At 38.1% G+C, this 18,740-nt stretch overlaps 1 protein-coding gene across 1 annotated transcript in view; it reads right to left on the bottom strand.

Annotated features, from left to right (window-relative positions):
* The window catches only part of dnah1 (dynein, axonemal, heavy chain 1), a gene marked incomplete at its 5' end in the record, with an annotated part of 35,063 nt that extends 19,005 nt beyond the window's left edge, over positions 1-16,058 (bottom strand). Inside the window, 40 exons of the mRNA XM_079393003.1 lie at positions 141-298; positions 397-557; positions 647-787; positions 920-1,030; positions 1,202-1,360; positions 1,441-1,560; positions 1,744-1,938; positions 2,033-2,210; positions 2,727-2,881; positions 2,988-3,079; positions 3,294-3,480; positions 3,627-3,713; positions 3,899-4,048; positions 4,138-4,251; positions 4,479-4,773; positions 4,900-5,010; positions 5,747-5,910; positions 6,040-6,180; positions 6,394-6,573; positions 6,713-6,818; positions 7,006-7,127; positions 7,205-7,369; positions 7,510-7,722; positions 8,535-8,788; positions 8,978-9,176; positions 9,337-9,492; positions 9,584-9,725; positions 9,865-9,947; positions 10,357-10,476; positions 10,575-10,800; positions 10,914-11,104; positions 11,262-11,412; positions 11,731-12,023; positions 12,101-12,312; positions 12,414-12,571; positions 13,399-13,630; positions 13,983-14,159; positions 14,336-14,468; positions 14,684-14,807; positions 15,910-16,058. Of these exons, the coding sequence (XP_079249129.1) occupies positions 141-298; positions 397-557; positions 647-787; positions 920-1,030; positions 1,202-1,360; positions 1,441-1,560; positions 1,744-1,938; positions 2,033-2,210; positions 2,727-2,881; positions 2,988-3,079; positions 3,294-3,480; positions 3,627-3,713; positions 3,899-4,048; positions 4,138-4,251; positions 4,479-4,773; positions 4,900-5,010; positions 5,747-5,910; positions 6,040-6,180; positions 6,394-6,573; positions 6,713-6,818; positions 7,006-7,127; positions 7,205-7,369; positions 7,510-7,722; positions 8,535-8,788; positions 8,978-9,176; positions 9,337-9,492; positions 9,584-9,725; positions 9,865-9,947; positions 10,357-10,476; positions 10,575-10,800; positions 10,914-11,104; positions 11,262-11,412; positions 11,731-12,023; positions 12,101-12,312; positions 12,414-12,571; positions 13,399-13,630; positions 13,983-14,159; positions 14,336-14,468; positions 14,684-14,807; positions 15,910-16,058 (6,505 nt within the window). The remainder of the gene's footprint in view (positions 1-140; positions 299-396; positions 558-646; positions 788-919; positions 1,031-1,201; positions 1,361-1,440; positions 1,561-1,743; positions 1,939-2,032; positions 2,211-2,726; positions 2,882-2,987; positions 3,080-3,293; positions 3,481-3,626; positions 3,714-3,898; positions 4,049-4,137; positions 4,252-4,478; positions 4,774-4,899; positions 5,011-5,746; positions 5,911-6,039; positions 6,181-6,393; positions 6,574-6,712; positions 6,819-7,005; positions 7,128-7,204; positions 7,370-7,509; positions 7,723-8,534; positions 8,789-8,977; positions 9,177-9,336; positions 9,493-9,583; positions 9,726-9,864; positions 9,948-10,356; positions 10,477-10,574; positions 10,801-10,913; positions 11,105-11,261; positions 11,413-11,730; positions 12,024-12,100; positions 12,313-12,413; positions 12,572-13,398; positions 13,631-13,982; positions 14,160-14,335; positions 14,469-14,683; positions 14,808-15,909) is intronic.
* Between the last annotated feature and the right edge of the window lie 2,682 nt (positions 16,059-18,740).

Here is an 18,740-nt window from a genome sequence, read left to right as displayed (position 1 = left end):
TTGATGAACAGAATGACCAAAACAATAGTATTTATGTGAAATAGAAATCTTTCCGTCGCTTGAGATCACTTTAATGCATCTTTGTTGAATAAAAGTATTCATTTCTTTTAAAAAACGTACTGACCCAACTTTTTACACACCTATCTGTTTCCTGTCATACCAGCCTCCGTGATCCATCCACTGGCGCAGCAGTTCAATGGGAGGCTGAGCTCCATATGTTTCCAGCATGGGCATGTTCAGATCATCAATGAAGAAAATAAAATATTTTCCCAAAGGAGGCCCAAACACACCTTTACGTCTGCAAGTAAGATGTGTAAATACAAAAAATCTAGTAATATGTACAGAGAAAAAATGTATCAGTAACAGACTGATAAGAGGAAGAGACAGTGGAAGAACCTTCTGTCAAGTTTGCTGTCGATATAGTCTTGAGTCTGGTTGGCGGTGGTGCGAGCGGAGAACATTAGGAAGTGAGTGATGTATTCAGCAGGCATGTTCTTGAGAAGCTTGTCTGATATGGTGAGGGTCTTTCCAGTGCCAGTTGGCCCAATGCACAAGACCTGACAAATGAAAGGAGGAAGCAAGTTTAGCAGCACAACCATATGACATTAAGTTAACTGCATGTAGACTGAGAGTCAAAACTACCCACAGGCTTCTTATTGGAAAGCAGCATGTCTATCAGGAAGGACATGCGAACAGTGTCGACTGTGGGCACAATGATGTCAGAGTAGCTAGTTTCTGGGGTGATGACTACTTCCTGGGCATATTTCATCCAATTGACCCATTGAACCTGAAGCATTTGAATAATCAAATGAATGCATGTTTATTCTATCTTTTGAAAATGATTTAATTTCTTTTAATCAAAAGTATCTCTCAAAAATGTTTTGTGAATTAATTTCAATATTTCATAAAACATTCTCACCTTCCTCTCTTTTCCATCCTCCTCCTCCTCCTCCTCATCAAAACAACTTATTCCTGCATCATCTAAATGGTAATCGTACACTAGTCCCTCCTCAGGGAAAAACAGTTGGACCTGAAAAACAAACAAATGAGGTTTTCAAAATGCAGCTCTGAATGAATAAACTTTCAAAAAAAGCAATAAAAATTATTTGAATACTCTGTGGCACTTCTGTTTAATTATCTACAGCATGTAAATCATTGCTGATAGCACTGAGCTTCATGATAAATTTATGCTACTATTGACCTTTTCTTCAACCATCTTGCCCCTGAGCCATGAACTGAAACGTTGGGAGCTGGCAGCGTCTCCTGTAGCTCCAACACTCCATATGAGTGAAAAGATAAACCAGGGCTCAATCAGCTCCTGCAGCCGAGACAGTTTCTCCTGGGAAGGGGGCTTCTTACCCTGACCACACACACAAAATTAGGTTTAGCCATGAATAAATTAGTTGCACCACTGTATGTATTACTAAAAAGTTCTCTAACCTCTCGTGGGATGAAGGGCTGAAAGAAACAGTCCATCAGTTTGAGCAGAGAGCAGGTAAGATTGCTGTCCATGGAGGTGATCACCTCCTTCACTGATTTTCTGACAAATTGGATGGAATCCTGGGGCAGCACATAACAACATCTCAAAACCTTGATAGGCAATGAACTACATACCTTACAATATGTTCACTTTTATTTGATCAGCAGATTTAGTTTAGGCTGTAGACCACATAAACTACAGTGCTTTTAATTCAATTTATAGTATTTAATTTAAAAATAAAAAAACACTGCAGGACCAATCACCTGTAAGAACCTAGTGAAGAGAGAGTTCAGTTGATCTGTATAGGGCTGAAACATGTCAGGGATCGTGCGGAGCCAACATTCTGTGAATGGAGTCAGACCCAGAATACTGGGCTCAAGATATACCATGCCACAGCGAGAAACTGTGGCAGGAGATGCCACTGCCAAATCCTGCACCTCAAACATCATAGTCATCACCTGAGGGCCAAACATTTGTCAGAAAAACAGAAAATTATTATTATAGTTAAACAAAGGAGGTACAACACTGAGCTATTAGCAGAAATTCACATACCTCAGAGAGTTTGATGATCTCGCCAGAGCTTAGACACAGTTTCTTGTTGTCATCCAGAACCGTGTTCATATTCTCGATCCACACAGCATCCACAGGTCCATCAAACATGTACCACTTCTTCTCCTGGTCCATGGAGGAAGCTCCATCCCGAATGAGACAAGACAGTATACCATCTGTCCTGTAATTTAACAGTTTGAGTCCTTTTAACAACCTGCACTCTTTTTTTTTTTTTTTGCAAGATATCTTTTTAATAATTTTTTCCCTTTATTTAACGGGGCATCGGATGCCAATTTTCCATAAGCTGGTTTGATTCTTTAGGGTCTTCATGAAATGTCTGCAACATACTTTGGTGAAAATTCCCCAATGGTCATCTAAAACAATACTTTTGTACCTTGTCAAAAGCAGCATTGTTCACAGCGATCCATTTTGGTGCATGTCTTTTTAAATGAGCTACTGCTCACCCCACCCCTCTCTTACGTTTTTTGTGTATTCAGAAACAAAACAAAAATAAAACTAATTCACTGTATCCTCAGTGGCTCTGATGTTGGGAGAAAATTAAGACTCTTATGTTCACTTTTACATCCAACTTTAAAACACCTGCATTGGATAGTAAACTCAGGTCAACAAAGCGCAACCAGAGAGCTGCGTCAACCTGTACAGCACTGTTATTACAATAAATCCAGAGTGAACTCACCATTCATGAGTAAGCGGATCAAATTCTCCATAAAGTTGCCCCATAGTGATGGATTTTGGGTTGAGCACGAAGGTCTGTACAGACTCATACACTCCTCCACTAACTGAGGGCTGGCCTTTCAGGGCTGTCATTGCTGCTCCCAGCACTTCATAACACTGTAAGTATGTGAGAGTGCATATAAGAGAATTCCAAAATCAGAATTTGCCATTTTTGTTGCAGCTTGCTCATTTGTGCTCTGGTTTGTGTACTAGTGAAGCTTACCTTTGTTTTCCCAGAGCCTGAAGGTCCTACCAACATTAGACCGTGTCTGACTACAGTCGTCTCATACAATTGAATACACTTGGTTATAAACCCTGCAAGACAAGAAAAACACTCAAAATGAATTTGCTGACTAACCAATTTAGCATTTAATATGACTTTTTCTCCCAAAAAAACACTGTAGCAAATAGATATCAAAAATATTTAGAGCTAACTAATAGTTCCACATAATCAATTCGATAAGAAATATGATTTGCTATTGTTTTCTTCTGTTTTATCTTAAATCACATAATTCTACCGCACACTCACCATCCACATCTTTAAGGCACTTGGTGGCACAGACATTCCTGATGGACTCTTCTAGGGTACCATAGTCTATTGGCTCTTCGCGGATCTTGGGGAAGAGGTCAGACACAATGCCATTGAAGAGCTTGAGGTCATCCTGAAGGAACTTTGGTACATTGACGTCTCTGATGGCACGCAGGCATATCAGCTCCTGCATAAATCATACAATTTGTTCAGCAGCAGATGGTTTTAAATCTGTGGTGCTTAAAGAAGAGATTAAACTGCATAAAAAAGTTCAACAACTTTTATAGAATACTGCAGTTCAAACATGCATACAAATATTGTGCATCATCAAACCTCATTCATATCAGGATTTTCCCTCTTCAAGTTTCCAGCAGCAGAGATCACAGTTTTTACAGCTCTCATTCCAAAATCATAGTGGTCCTAATTGACAACATGCAACAAAGTGAATTTCATACAAAACAAATAGAAGAAGTCTGAATGAACAAGTAAAACAAACAGAAGAATCAAGCAGATGAAGCCTAGTTTTCTTCTTTTTCATTTTTCTTTCCTGACAGTTTCCATGAAATTCACTCAAATGTCTGCATGTCATGCCATAAAAGTCAAACCTGTGAGCTGAGCTGTTCTGAGGACAGTTTGAAAGTGCTGGTAATTTTTTTGGACAAGACTTTGGCATCACTGAAGCCGAATGAGTAAAGAGAGATCTCCGCTATCATGGCGTAATCAGGGATCATCATAGCCACAGGACGGAAGAGGGCCTAAGGAATACATACAGTACATTTTCAATCAGTCTTTTTTATTTTGAGCTTTTACATTGCTATTGGCGAGTTCCATACATTTAAATTACCTTTAAATTATCTGGTAGTTCAGTGCGACCAGCATAGCCAGGATTCATAGTGATGAAGACCGCACAGGATGGAACAAGAGAGATTTCCATGCCTTCAAATACAAATTTCTTCACCTGAATACAACAAACAGGACATCAGGGTTTTCCACACATTTTTACCAATGAATTTTCATGATTTTCTAGTCTATAAAAATAAGGATAATAATTAAAAAATAATTTCCTAGATATGATGTGTGATGTATGAAAGTTATGTTGTAAAAAAACAAAACTTGCCTTCTGTCCTTAACATGCATGTATGATAGTGTTTAAATAGTAGGCCTCAAGTGTATGATTTTACTCACTCTTTGCTGCTGGGCTTTTTGAATTGTTGTGATCTGTTGAGCCACAACTGATAAAACCTCCACATCAATTCGATTGAATTCATCAAAGCAGGCCCAAGCCCCTGAACTAGCCAAGCCTTTGAGGAACTTGCCCATGGCTATGAAGTCCAGCTGATCAGAGCAGTTAAAAACTACAGTCTGGATGGCCAGAGCTTTGCCCAGGTCTTTAGTGGTCTCTGTCTTTCCTGTACCCGCAGGGCCTGCCGGGGCACCTCCAAACTTTAAGTGAAGTGCACCAGTCAGGGTGAGGTAGCACCTGTGTGATGGACAAACATTGTATATCATTTTAATTTCTCACAAAGAAAGTATCCTGTAAAATACTTTTCTTTGCAAAGCATATGTACAGCTACATATAAATGAAGTTCAGTTTTCTAAATGTCACCTGTCTGTCAATGGAGTGATAACAAGTCGTCCTGAGTTACCAAGGTACTCATAACCATACAAGAACTCAGCATTCACTGCTCTGATGTACAGGTCATTACGCCAGTAATATCTATGAAAACACAAACACTAACACATGTACAGTAAACTGATGTCTCTCTCTCTCTCTCTCTATACACACAGACACACACACACACACACACACACACACATTACGGTAATACTTTACAATAAGGTGTAATTCCTTACTCTTAGTTAATGTGTTAATTAACATGAATGAACAATGAACCCTACATTTATTATAGTATTTATAAATCTCTGTTAATTTTAGTTACTAAAAAATACAGTCGCTCACTGTTTGTTCATGTTAGTTCATAGTGCATTAACTAATGTTAACAAGCACAACTTGTGATTTTAATAATGCATTAGTAAATGCTGGAATTAACATTAACTAAGATTACTAAATGCTGTAGAAGTATTGTCCATTCTTAGTTCATGTTAACTAATGTAGTTAACTAATGAACCTTCTTGTAAAGCAGGGGTCACCAAACTTGTTCCTGGAGGGCTGGTGTCCTGCAGAGTTTAGCTCTAACCCTAATCAAACACACCTGAACCAGCTAATCAAGGTCTTGCTTGGTATACTTGAAACTTCAAGGCAGGTGTGTTGAGGCAAGTTGGCGCTAAACTCTGCAGGACACCGGCCCTCCATGACCGAGTGTGGTGACCCCTGTTGTAAAGTGTTACCCATATTACTACTTTTAAAATACTACTATTATAATGTTACGAACAATATATATAAATATATATTATATTTATACTGTATATATATTGATTTTATATTGTATAACCTCAGTTGGCTGATCCACTCAAAGTCATTGACACTAGACACTTTCTCCTCAACCAGCTTTGCTGCCACATCTTTAGCATGCACTTCGATCACAATGAGTGCTGAGAGTACCGCCCGCTGCATCTTTGACAGACGACCCCGCACCAGCTGCACCAAATCTCCCAACTGTTTGGGCATATACAAACACACCCTTTAACTTATATCCTATGTTCCTTATTAGAATATACAACATTGTAATGCACAAAACATCCCAAGGAATGTTTAATTGTTTGTACTGTTGGAAACAAACCGTACCTGTGTTTGTAGCTGTGGATAAAGCCGATCTGCAAGGTCTCCCTTATCCAGAGACTCTGACACCTCTTGGGTCCAAAATGTTTGACAGCCAGCGATCACCACCTGGCCAGGCCAGGACAACACCCACTCTGTACGAGGACTCTGCAGGCAGGGTTGAGACTTTAGATCAAAACATTCACTGACAACATAAACTACTTGTTATTATAAGACACATTGTGTTTAGGCTGTAACAAAAATCCAGTGCACTTGATTAAAGGTCCATTTACATAAAACAAACAAACAAAAATTGTTTTAGCCATGCACTTTGTTAAAAATCACTGACTTGACATCTACAAAATAAGAAACAAAACTTACCTCTACATAGGCTTGCAGTGAACGACAAATGTTGTCTCTTACACTGGCCTTCATTGAGTTCTCCACTTCCCGCAACCAATGTTCCACATTCCCAGTAGGAGACACAGGGACGGACAACTGTACTTCCTCTCCCTCAGCAGAGTACATGTGTGTGATCAGCAGATCTGACTGGAACTGGAGCTGCATGTGGTACAACAGATTTCAGAATTTCTGACATTAATTGAAACACTATAATATTATATCCCCAAAATGATATTTTCTATAATATAGTAAACATATTACAGCAAATCAGATCTGTTGGATGCAAAAGAGGACTCACCCGGGCGACGTTCTCAAAGCATTTGCGGAGATGTGGCTGCACTGCTGTTGGATCTTTAGTCTGAGATAAAATCTCCAGCAACTCATCATCTGACAAAAAGTAAAATCTACAACCAGACAACAAGAGAGTTCTTAAATAATTGCTTCAACAACTATAATGACGCTGCAGAGTTGGATTTAACTTTAAAGTGCTAAGAAATTAAATTGAATGGTAAATGGCAAATTATTGTTTAGTGAATTGCCCTGGATCTTCCCTACTGTTGAATGAAACCATAAAACTGATAATTTTTTTACCTGGGGAAGGCGCTTCGCTTGGTCTCCAGGTATTCACTCAGTCCTTTCTGCACGAGCTCCAGTAAATTGTTACAATCTTTGAGACTGGCCAATAGACGTGGTTCGGGACACACCTCAATCACCTGGGCTCATAAAGACAATCACATCTCAATTCTTTGGTGAACCACTGACAAATCAAATATAGTCTGACCATGCTCACCTTATTGTTATCATGGGCAGCCTTCATGATCTTCCTCCAGGTGCGCTCCATGGTCAGATACCTCTTCCCTTCCACAGGCAGCTGGCGGTTGATGTCATCAGAGCTGAAAATAGGTTCCATGTACAGCCACGACCGCTGACAGATAAGCCACTCTTCTAATACTTCCTAGCAGCAGAATACCACAAAACACAAAGACGTTTAGTTATTGTTTTTGGCGAAGACGCCTACATGCAAACTAAACAAACAATCCAAAAGTACCTCATCTTGTGGATTTCAGAATCATACCTGCAGGATGATTGGCTTACCTGTGTCATTTTCAATTTACTTTCCCATTTGCTGATTCTCTCCTCAAAGGGTTTTTTATATGGGGAGAAGGCCATGCTCTGGGTCATTACAATGTGGTCATCCAGGAGCTGAGAAGCTTCGTCTGGGCTCTTCAAGATGTAAGTCCCTGTCTCCTTATAAGGCATCACCTCAAACATAACTGTTGACCATTCCTCCTCCATCTTTATCAGAGCCTATGTATGAGAGCAAAAATCCTGTCATATGACATACATGTAATATGTGCGTGGAATTGTTCTGTTATGCAGTTCAGAAAAAATATCAATAAGCAAAAATATTCCTGTGATATTGTTCATTTGTATAATTTATCGAAGGGCTAGAAAACATCTCATAAAATATGAGTTTAGTGCCTCTAGAGACAATGTTTTGAATTTTGAATTACGATCTGATATCAGCCACAACTGTACAAACGCCCCTATAGCTTTGAAATGTAGTGAGCGCCATGGTGCAGCTCCACCACTGGGCTTAGTGGGTCATGCAGTGCTGCTCCACTTCTGGCCTTAGAGGTCCTTGTGGTGCAGCACTACCTCAGGGCTCAATAAACCTTAACAAATGATCCCACAATGTATTGTAATTTCTAATTAAAAAATGAATTCTACTTGATTTTTTTTTATTTGCTGATTAAATTTAAAGGAGTAATTCACCACTGACAAGATGAGCTTGTGATAAAACTTGGCTGTCTACGAAGAAGAAATGCAAAAAAAAAAAAAAAAAAAAAACATAAATAAAAAATGCGGAAGTGCAAGCTGTAGCTTTAACAAAAGCCCTGGAGCTGTCAAAAGTCCACTAGGTGATGCAAAATGTCAGCTTTGAGTCATCTGGCGGCTTTTTACTGGCAAATAAATGGGAGATATCTGGGTGCAGGTAACATGGAAAAAGAGCATACATTGCTTATTTCATATACTACCAAAAACACAGTGTTCTTATGTGCCTGATAAATACAAAATACATCTGAAAAACAACTACATGGGACAAATATTGCACTCACTTGCTCAATAGCATATTCTTTTCCAGCCTCCTGAGCCACTTGGGTGATTTCCTCTGCATGATTTTGTAGGCCCAGCTCCAGACAAAGGGAAAAAGTGAGGTTTGCTGTAGACTTAATATTCATGTTAATACGTTCAGAAAGAAGTTCCCAGTGGCGGTTCCGCATGCCAGGATTCCTCAGGCCCCGGATCAGAGGAATGAATGGACGGAACTCTTCAATCTTAGTCCGGATTTCAGATGCCACGTCTTGACAGGCTGAATAGAGTCAATGATAAAAACATGTTATGAACAGAAGTTTAAACTTCACTTGTAAACAGGAAAACGTACCTCATTCTTGATGTTAGTTAGTAAACAGGAAAACGTACCTCATTCTTGATGTTAGTTAGGTATAACACAAAAACATGCAATATTTGTTTGTGTCCTCTAACATTTTTTCCTACTCACCAGGAATGTCTTTAAACTGTTTGACACACTGGTGCATAGTCTTGTAAGCATCATTGACATTATACTCCAATTGTTCAGGGTTGATGGCTGACAGAGGGTCATTGAGCCAGCTTTCATGCCAACGCAGCCAATCAGATGTTGTCTTCCACAGGTCATAAAATGGCTGAAACTCTTTGTTCAGCTTCTGTAGCTCGGTGTACTACACCACATCCATAAAACATATACCAGAGATTTTTCAGTTAAAAATATTATTTATTTTTACGTTCTTAGAACAAAAATATTGTCTCATTAATGACATAGACACAAAATAATAAAACAATGAATCACTACACACAAATTTGCGTGTAAAGTTAACCTACATTAGAGACTGGTTTGTCAAAGAGTCGTTCACGGTTGTTGTAAAGCTGTGCCATTTCCTGACACTCTTTCAGTTGCTTGCTCACTCTCCGCACCTCATTTGCCACCTCATGCGCTCGCCCAAGGTTTGTGTAACCAGATAATCCAGCCACCGTCATCTGAAAATGAACAGAGGTGACTTAATTCCAATGCCCAGAGTGACCATCTATTCAAGGCAAAACATCGTATTCTTGACTTTATGATTCTGACCTGCAGGACATTCAAGAGATCCAGGAAGCTGTTTTGGTCGACAAGCTGAATCTTAAGGAAGCGTTCTTCATCCTCAGCATGCTGGGCTTTCACTCTCTCCATCTGGTTCAGGATCATCCAGGGCCAGGCCACTGCTGTCCACCTACACAAAATTTAGTATTTAGGAACTCAGCTACTGAAGAAATGTAATATAGATGAGTAGAATGGCTGATATTAGATTAGTTAAAAGCAACTGTGTTAAAACACTATTTAATTTAATGGCGAGGCAATGATGAACTCACTTCTCACTGACATCCTCATCGGAGAGACTGTAGAAGAATTCATCTATTAGCTCATAATCAGACATAGCTTTGGACAAACACTCCTGCAGGAGGCCATTAGCAGAGGAAGACAGAAAAAAAGTCATTCGGCATTAAATGCAACAATGCAATGAGGATTTTTTTAAAATACTAGGGACTTTAAGCAACAGATGCTGATGGAATGGCAATGGTGACAGGAAGTCAAGTGTTAACTTCCATAGCCAAAGCACACAAAAACTACTAAGTAACAATAAAGAGGATGGCATGACATATCATTTAACAATTTGACAAAGTCATTTAAAAAGCAAGAGAAGTACTATCAAAATTAGGAAGATGTGGCCAGTGGGTAGTGCATGTGCTGTGATATTCAACATGGTGGTACTGTTTTCAGTCACTACTCCACTATTCATTGCCAATAAAGGCAAAACACAACAGATAACGTTAAAATAATAAATAATAATACAGTGACTGTACTTCATGTGTTTTGAGTTGCTCAGGGAGTAATTTCATCCATTCTCTCTGCTCTATGAGTTCCTCAATGCTGCTGGGTTTCTCTGACAGCTTTCTGCTGATGGCTTTACACTCTGTACTTGCCTGAAACACACACACACACACACACACACAATATTACATAACAGCTATACATTCAGACTTGATAAAAATGTTTCTAGTCCTAATGAACACTAACTCACATCCTGTATCTGTTGACGTAACCTCAGAGCGAGTTGGTCCAGCACTGCACCGGCGAGGGCTCTGCGTTTCTTCACCAGGCTTTGCCGAACGGCCTCCACGCTGACCTCAAAGGGACCGATGATGATGGCAGAAGGGATGGACTGATTTAAAAGTTCCATCTCCCTCAGGTGCTCCAGAACTTCCTGCTTCACTTCCTGAACGGTCTGGTTCTCCTGACTGTGCGACCTTTGAGACACAAAAATATAAGCAGAAGAACAATCCTTGCTCCTTAGCACATTACAGTGCATAGTATACTGGTCTCTCAAAAAAAATTTTTTGCAAACAATATAGAGATTTACTCTAAAAAAGTGTTGATATCTGAATTGTAGAGCTCAAGGTGGCACTCATATTCACAGGCGTAGGCTCTAAGAGGTATGATGGCCTGTTTCAGGGCCAAACTGATACTCTCCCTCAGATTGTTGACATCGGGTTCCCACAAGGCCACTGTATCTAACACACATCCAACGACGAGCAGGTTCTTCATTACAAACTGAGAGAACGGGAAGGAAAAAAAACAGAACAAAGCCTTCAGAAATATAATTTTAATAATTTAATAAGCAATTTTACCAAATAATTCTGGCTTTGTTTGATAATATAGTAATATAATTTCTTCATAAAAATTATTTATGTACAAGCAATAAGGGAACCTTGTCTAGTTGAGGTATGTTGTGTGTGGACAGAATTCCTTTATCAAACAGGTTGATAACGGAGGTCTCAAAGCTCTCTAGAGGAGTGCTGTAACCAACACCAGTTTGATCAAGTACCAAATCCACTGAGAATAGGGGTTTCTTTTTTGGCCTGCATAAAATAATGTTGGATCATGGATATGTTACATACAGTATAACACAATGGCACTCAGTTGATCTTATTTAGATCTTGTTTCTTTTGACTCCAAAGGCTACCCTTTTATCTAGATGAGTATCTGAAGGTCCTCCTACAGTTTATAAGCTGACATTTACCTCTTAATAAAATGTAAAAAAAAACAAAAAAACAATTTAATGTTGAACCACCGATTTAGCTTTTATCATTTAAAGACATGTAATATAAAGCAACATCAAACATAATCCTACAAGCATAATTAAGAAGCAGTAACCAGGATAATGAGAATTCACATACTTGAATGGGCTGTTTATGAGATCAGGGCCCCAGGTCAGATCTTTGGGGCATTGTAGGACATTGTGGCAAGCATTGAGCAATAATTTGGCTAAGCTGGCCAGGGAGTCCTGTACCAGGAACCTGAGTGTGTCCTGCTGAATGCTGCGTATCAGTGCCATCAAGCGACACAATTTAGACATATGGTAAACATCCCAGTTGGATACAGAGAGATTGTACCAGTCACAACTTCCATGCAGACTAGAAATCCCAGTACATAAAATGTCCAGCCATGACTCTTGTAGAAACAATTGAACCTGAAGGAAGACAAAGAGCGTATGATGACACAGAGGCCCATTTGTATGTGTATGTGTATAGGTGATATTTTGTATACCTGTGCGTGTTTCTGAGATTCTGCCGACTCAAACTCCTCCAAGCTAAGTGATTTTGTGAAGCTGACATGGAACAGGCTCATTTTTGCCACCCTGTTGCATTCTTCTCTCACTATGGACAGCACAGTGATCACCTCAGGCTTAGTGAGCAGAGTATTAAAGACAAAAGCTGCACGGTTCTTCTCAAAAGGATAGTCAGGGACTGACACAAGGCCTAGGAGGAAAGGAGACAGCATGCTGTGGGTGGGCCCATAAAATTAATCAACAACATGAAATCCCAGACAGTCTCCTTTCTTTTGATGTCCATCTCTCTACCTTTCTCAGGAACTTTCTCGGGTTCTTTTTGAGGAATTTTGATGTGGGGGAACTCTTCTGGGCTTTCCTGTACCACCTTATCAAAGCACATCCGGTTCATAGTGTGAATGTACTCCAAACGAAGCTCTTCCTCCAGCTCCTTCACAAACTCCTGTAGACTGTATAGACATATGTGTTTATTGAAAAACAAACTAATACTAGCTGTGATAATTCTGTGCAGCAGACATCAGTAATTGTTTACATAATTATATGCTGTGTTTTCTGGAATTGCTGGAATCTGGTGTTGATGGAAGGTGCGGATGATTTTTATAGGAAACTCTTAATGTTTTATTTAATGTCTTTTAATGATTATACTTGGGTACAATGGAATTTGTTTCATTTTTTTTTACTGTGCAGTACACCAGTGCTTGAAATTAACTTCTTTTTAAGAGGCAATACATTGTCTGCAGATGCACGAAAATCATATTTTATGTGAAACCCCTGGATATTCAGGGACAAAAAACAAAAAAACAAATACACTACTGTTCAATAGTTTGGGGTCGGTAAGATTCTGTTATGTTTTAAAACACTCTTATGCTCACCAAGGATGCGTTTATTTGATCAGTAAAACAGTAATATTCAGAATTTTTTTTACAATTTAAAATAACAGTTTTCTGTTTTAAAATATAATTTAATTCTGTGAAGGCAAAGCTGAAGTCATTACTTCAGTCTTCAATGTCACCTGATGAACAAAAGGTTCAAATGAACAGCATTTATTTGAAATTTGAAATATTTTGTAATGTTATAAACGCTTTTACTGTCATTGTTGAAAAGAAAATCTTACTGACCCCAATTTTTTTTAAAGGTAGTGTATAAAACATAGCATTACATGGTGTTTTTCCCCCTCATAGTTTAATTTTTATCTGATTTTAACATTCTATTCTGACAATTGCATACATCAAAATGTAAAATTATTTGATCCTATTAATACTTCAATTCTTCTCACTGTTTAAAATGGAGGCCTGGTGTGGAGACTGCATAATTTCTGATGCGTTCTAAACTGGTGAGGTCAAGGGTGGGGGTGCCACTCCAATCTAGCATACAGTCAATGGAAAGATGGTATAAGATCATGGCCTCAGTGTACTGTCTTAAGTCCTGGGCAAACTGGACTCTCTGGGCAAAGACATGTGGGTCCTCTGCACAAAACAGCAGCCTGATCCTAGGAACCCAGTATTGTCCTTCATGCAGTGACAAAGCCCCTTGGGAAAGAAAGGAAACATAATGGAATAGAAACAGAAGTCAAATATAGTGAATATAGTGGATAGTGAAAAGTTTACTTACATCACTGAGTTAAACACTCAAAACTTATGCTTTGTGGTTTGCTGATGTCTGTTTAGTTTGATGCTTTTATATGATACTAAAGTTCCTTTAGTAGACATCTAAACATTTTTTTTTTAACTTTCTTTCTCTTCTGGGAGGAGACGTATATGTGACAATATCACTACTTTTTATTTCAACAGGAAATTCGCCAAATTCAAAAAAGTGCTCTTCAAACTGTTTCATGTGGTGTTTAAAATAACCAAGGTTAACCTTGGCTATTGAACATGCCTTCTCTCTGTCCTCCATTCAAAATAGGTTTTCCATCAGGACCTCGAACCCATCCATTACAGTCTGCTTTATGCACCAAGTACTCCTTCTTCTCCTGGCTGTACTGTAGCACCCCAACCAACTGCCAAGAATACTCCAAAGCTGGACTCTCTGGATCCACTACATGACAAACACATGAAGAACAGACATTTAATTTTTCCCACATGTGCCCATATGGCTCCCACTGGATGGGCTATAAGATGGATTTATTTTCAGAATGAACTACAAGACAAATGATGGGATCCATTCGACTACAATATGTCAGGTATTTCCAGAGGGTTTAGACAGCACTGTACCAGGTGGGATGCTGTTTTTTGTCGGCAACAGGGCTTTGGCAGGAACAGGTTTGCGGTTGATGGAGCCTTGCTCGTAACCTAAAGCCAGCCATTCCTCTGGAGTATGGCAGTCAAAGTCCTCATTGTCGAATATCTGATGTTACACAAAGCACGTTAATAGACACAAAATGAGCCACTTGCACAAAACACACAATTACGCAGCCAATGAAACAGAAAGATGCAAGATTTTAAACTGAAGCATCTACATGGACACCAAAATGAGGGGAAAAGCCACAAGCAAACCGGGACATTAAAATATGAATATTTCATAAATATTTCATTAAAACAGTATACAAGAACATGCATGACCTCTAGAGAAAGATAGTTTGAAACTGGCGGACTCGTCTCGTTTTTGAGCATCAGCTGGTTGGAATCAATGCCTCGCTCAGCCAAAAGATTCTTGATATCCAACTTCTGATACTCCCTCCTACGTCTGGGAATTAAAACAGACAATATCCATGCATACTACATTTACAGTCTAGAAAAATGCCTTTTATGTAAAAATCAAAAAACAAAAACTTAAACACACAAAACATTGGATGAGCATCTAACTGTTTACTATCATCAACCAGTGCAAATAAATAAAACTGCACTCAAAATTAAACGTTAATATCAAAACAATACTATATTTAATAAACTTTAATATACATTATTGTTGAAAAGTGGAGTCAGGAGGATTTTTTATCTTTTTGAAAAAAGTCTCTTATGCTGACTAAGGTTACATTTATTTGATTAAAAATACAGTAAAAGCAGTAATATTGTTAAATATTATTACAATAAAAACAAAAACAAACATCTCACGTTACGTATGTAACCAGGTTTCCTGAGAAAGGGAACTCAACACTGCATCATGGCACTGATACTATGGAAACACTTCCGTGAGTCCAGTGGACCAGAAGCGTTTCCATACTGTAAACGCCATGATGCAGTGTCGAGTTTCATTTGAAAGAAAACTTTCTATATGAATATATAATTTAAAATGTGATGGGAAAGCTGAATTTTCAGCATCATTACTCTAGTCTTCAGAGTCACATGAGCCTTCAGAAATCATTCCGATAGGATGATTTGGTGCTCCAGAAACATTTCTGAATATAATCAATGTTAAAATAATTTTCTAATATTCTTAATATTTCCTTTGAACCATGCCCTTCGATTGCTATTTTTGGTGTCCAAGAGGTTTTGGATGAATTTTCAGTAAAGTATGTTAATGTTCTTGCTTTTGCCTCACTGGTAGCTTGCAGATGACTTTTAAGGCACTGGAAGTCTTCTAAAACTCCCCCCACTTTCATGTGGCTAGAAGATTTGATGTCTTTTCTATATGTTGAAAATATTTACATTTGCATTAAGAGGTTCCACTGACAAACTGATAAAACAGTGAAAAAACTGATAAAAACAGATAACCTGTTCTGAATGAAAATGAAATTTGGAATGAATGGAATCAAATTTGCTTATAAAAACAGACTTGAGGCTCATTTTTGAGTTGTGACCCACCAGTTGAGAAGCATTTGTGTAAGATGTTTATCTGAACCGCTCACCTCTCAATCTCAATCTTACGGGGCACATATCCTGGAGGGCAAACATAAGGCATCTGAACTTTTGGACAGTAACTTCCAGGGTGGAAGTCTGTCTCGTGCTGGAGTTCATGCCATTGCTCCTCCATAGCACTGGGTGGGACAGGAAGCATTCTCAACATAGATTCTAGTAAAAAACAAAGAAAAAAATAATTAGTATAAGTAGTATCTATTTAGTATAATTAGATTGTTGTTTGATTTCTTACTTTTGCGGGAGTTGGACTCGTTTCCTGCCCGGCACAGTAAACTTGTACTCACTGGGTCTTCCGTATATGACTAAAAACAGTAGCATTAGTTTTGGTGATCATATACTCAAAACAATTTGAGTATACTTTTATGTTTTCATCTACAGGTACATGTATGAATGGGTTAGGTCCTATCTTTTCCACAATGCAGAAAATGCTGAATGAATTGAAGAATTTAGTCATAAAAATTCAATTTATACTGTATAATGTGCAAAACTGTATATTCAACATTTTATTTGACATTAATACATAAATTTGTTGTAAAATTTGTATCTGCAACAATGTGCATCATAAAACAGAATATAAAAAATAAAAACAGATAACACAGAATTTATTGTAAAATTAGACACTTGATAATAAAAATGTTATTCAACAAAATTAAATAAAAAATGCAATCCAGAAAAAAAAAAAATACACAGGGAAAAAACCCTTTTTTTTTTTTTGAAAACAACAAACTAATACAACGAAAGTTGGGGAAGAAAAATAAAATGGGTTTCATAGGGCCCTAAATGAGGAAATAAAAATGATAGAAAGAATCAGTAAAGACTTGTGCCTGGTTTACTTACAAGATTTGAGAATATGCAGGGCAAAGGGGTCAGTTTGTCTCTGTGATGTCCTCTAGGATGAATCATCTTGGATACAGATGGATGGTTTTCTTTCTGTTTTTTTTGTCCATAAAAATAGAATTTACTGTATGGCATGGAGAACTTCAACACTTTATTTGACATAAATAAATAAATGTGATGTTTTGTTTTCTAAAGTTTTATCAAATTTGTGATGTTAAATATGTATCACAAAACACAGAATACAAAAAAGAAAAAAAAAACAGACATCACTTGGAGAAAATAAACTGGAATTTAGCGAAAAAAAGAACTAAATAAATCAATTAAAAAAAGAACTTTTTTCTTGGGGCCCATTTTTGTAAAATATTACTATAATATTTTATAAATGATTTATTCATTGATTAGACTTGACTTTTTATTTATTTATTTGCTGAAGCAAATTTAATTAAACAATTCAGACAGAATTTAGAAAAACATTCACAGAAAACACAGTTTTTTTGGAGGGGGGGGGGGCACAATGGAATCTGGGAAAAAATAAAACAGATTTCATAAGGCCCTAATTGAGGAAATAAAATGATACAATCATTAGACGAAGAGAAAGAATGATTTACCTGTTCTTTATGACTTATATCTGGTCTACTACCAACAGACAAGGTGGCACTCAACGAGGGCAGTTCGTCCCTGTGACGTCCTCTTGACACACTTGGAGGAAGAGGATGAATCCTCTCAGATCCAAATGAATGGGTTTCTGCCTGTTTTTTGTCCATAAAAAAAAATATTTTCTGAACAGCATGCAAAACTTCATGTGCAACATGCTATTTGACAACAATAAAGTAAAGTAAAGTAAAAGTAAAGTCGTGACGTATTGTCAAGTATGGTGACCCATACTCGAAATTGGTGCTCTGCGTTTAACCCATCCAAGTGCACACACACACACACAGCAGTGAGTAGTGAACAAATGCACACACACACACACACACACACACACACACACACACACACACACACACACACACACACACACACACACACACACACACACACACACACACACACACACACAGAGCAGTGGGCAGCCATGCTGCAGCGCCCGGGGAGCAGTTGGGGATTCGGTGCCTTGCTCAAGGGCACCTCAGTCGTGGTATTGAGGGTGGAGAGAGCGCGCTGGACATTCACTCCCCCCACCTACAATTCCTGCCGGCCGGGGACTCGAACCCGCAACCTTTCGATTACGAGTCCGACTCTCTAACCATTAGGCCACGACTTCCCCAATAAATTATTTAATTAAATGTTTTGTTTTCTAATGTTTTATGAAATAGGTCATGTAAATGTGCATCATAAAACACAGAATACAAAAAAAAAAAAACAGAATACAAATCCTATAGGCTTACAATGATGTAATGTTCAAATTATAATACTGTAGTAGTTGTAGGAGTAATATTTCTAAGCAATTTAGATATTATTAAAATCTATCTATCTATCTATCTATCTATCTATCTATCTATCTATCTATCTATCTATCTATCTATCTATGTGATAGACTGCATGACATTAAAATCTTCAGCTTCATGCTTTAAAAACTACGGTTCATTTAAACTTAAAAACTTAAACTAATAATGAATGTCATTAGGTTTTCTTTTTCAAGCCAGTAGAAGAAGAGATTTAGAAGAGGTTTACCTGTTGCCGATTTATGCCTGATCTACTAATGAGAGAAGACGTGGTATTTAACGGGGGAAGTTCGTCTCTGTGGCCCTCGCTTGGCATGACTGGACGGTGGGGACGAAACATCCCGAAATCAGGACGATTTTTTTCTGGCTGTTTTTTCTCCATAATCGCTTATCCAGAAACCGTCCGAAAAGAAACACATTTATTTTACTTATTTCTCCTTTAACCAAGTCTCCTTTTAACCAAGCACTGATACAAAGTATCAAACACTGTATTTTAAGTAAATAATACAATAGAGAGAAATATACCATGTTTCATTACG

Source organism: Barbus barbus, assembly GCF_936440315.1.
Source record: "Barbus barbus genome assembly, chromosome: 35".
NCBI classification, from domain to species: Eukaryota; Metazoa; Chordata; class Actinopteri; order Cypriniformes; family Cyprinidae; genus Barbus; species Barbus barbus.
This window is presented reverse-complemented; position numbering and strand designations above follow the sequence as displayed.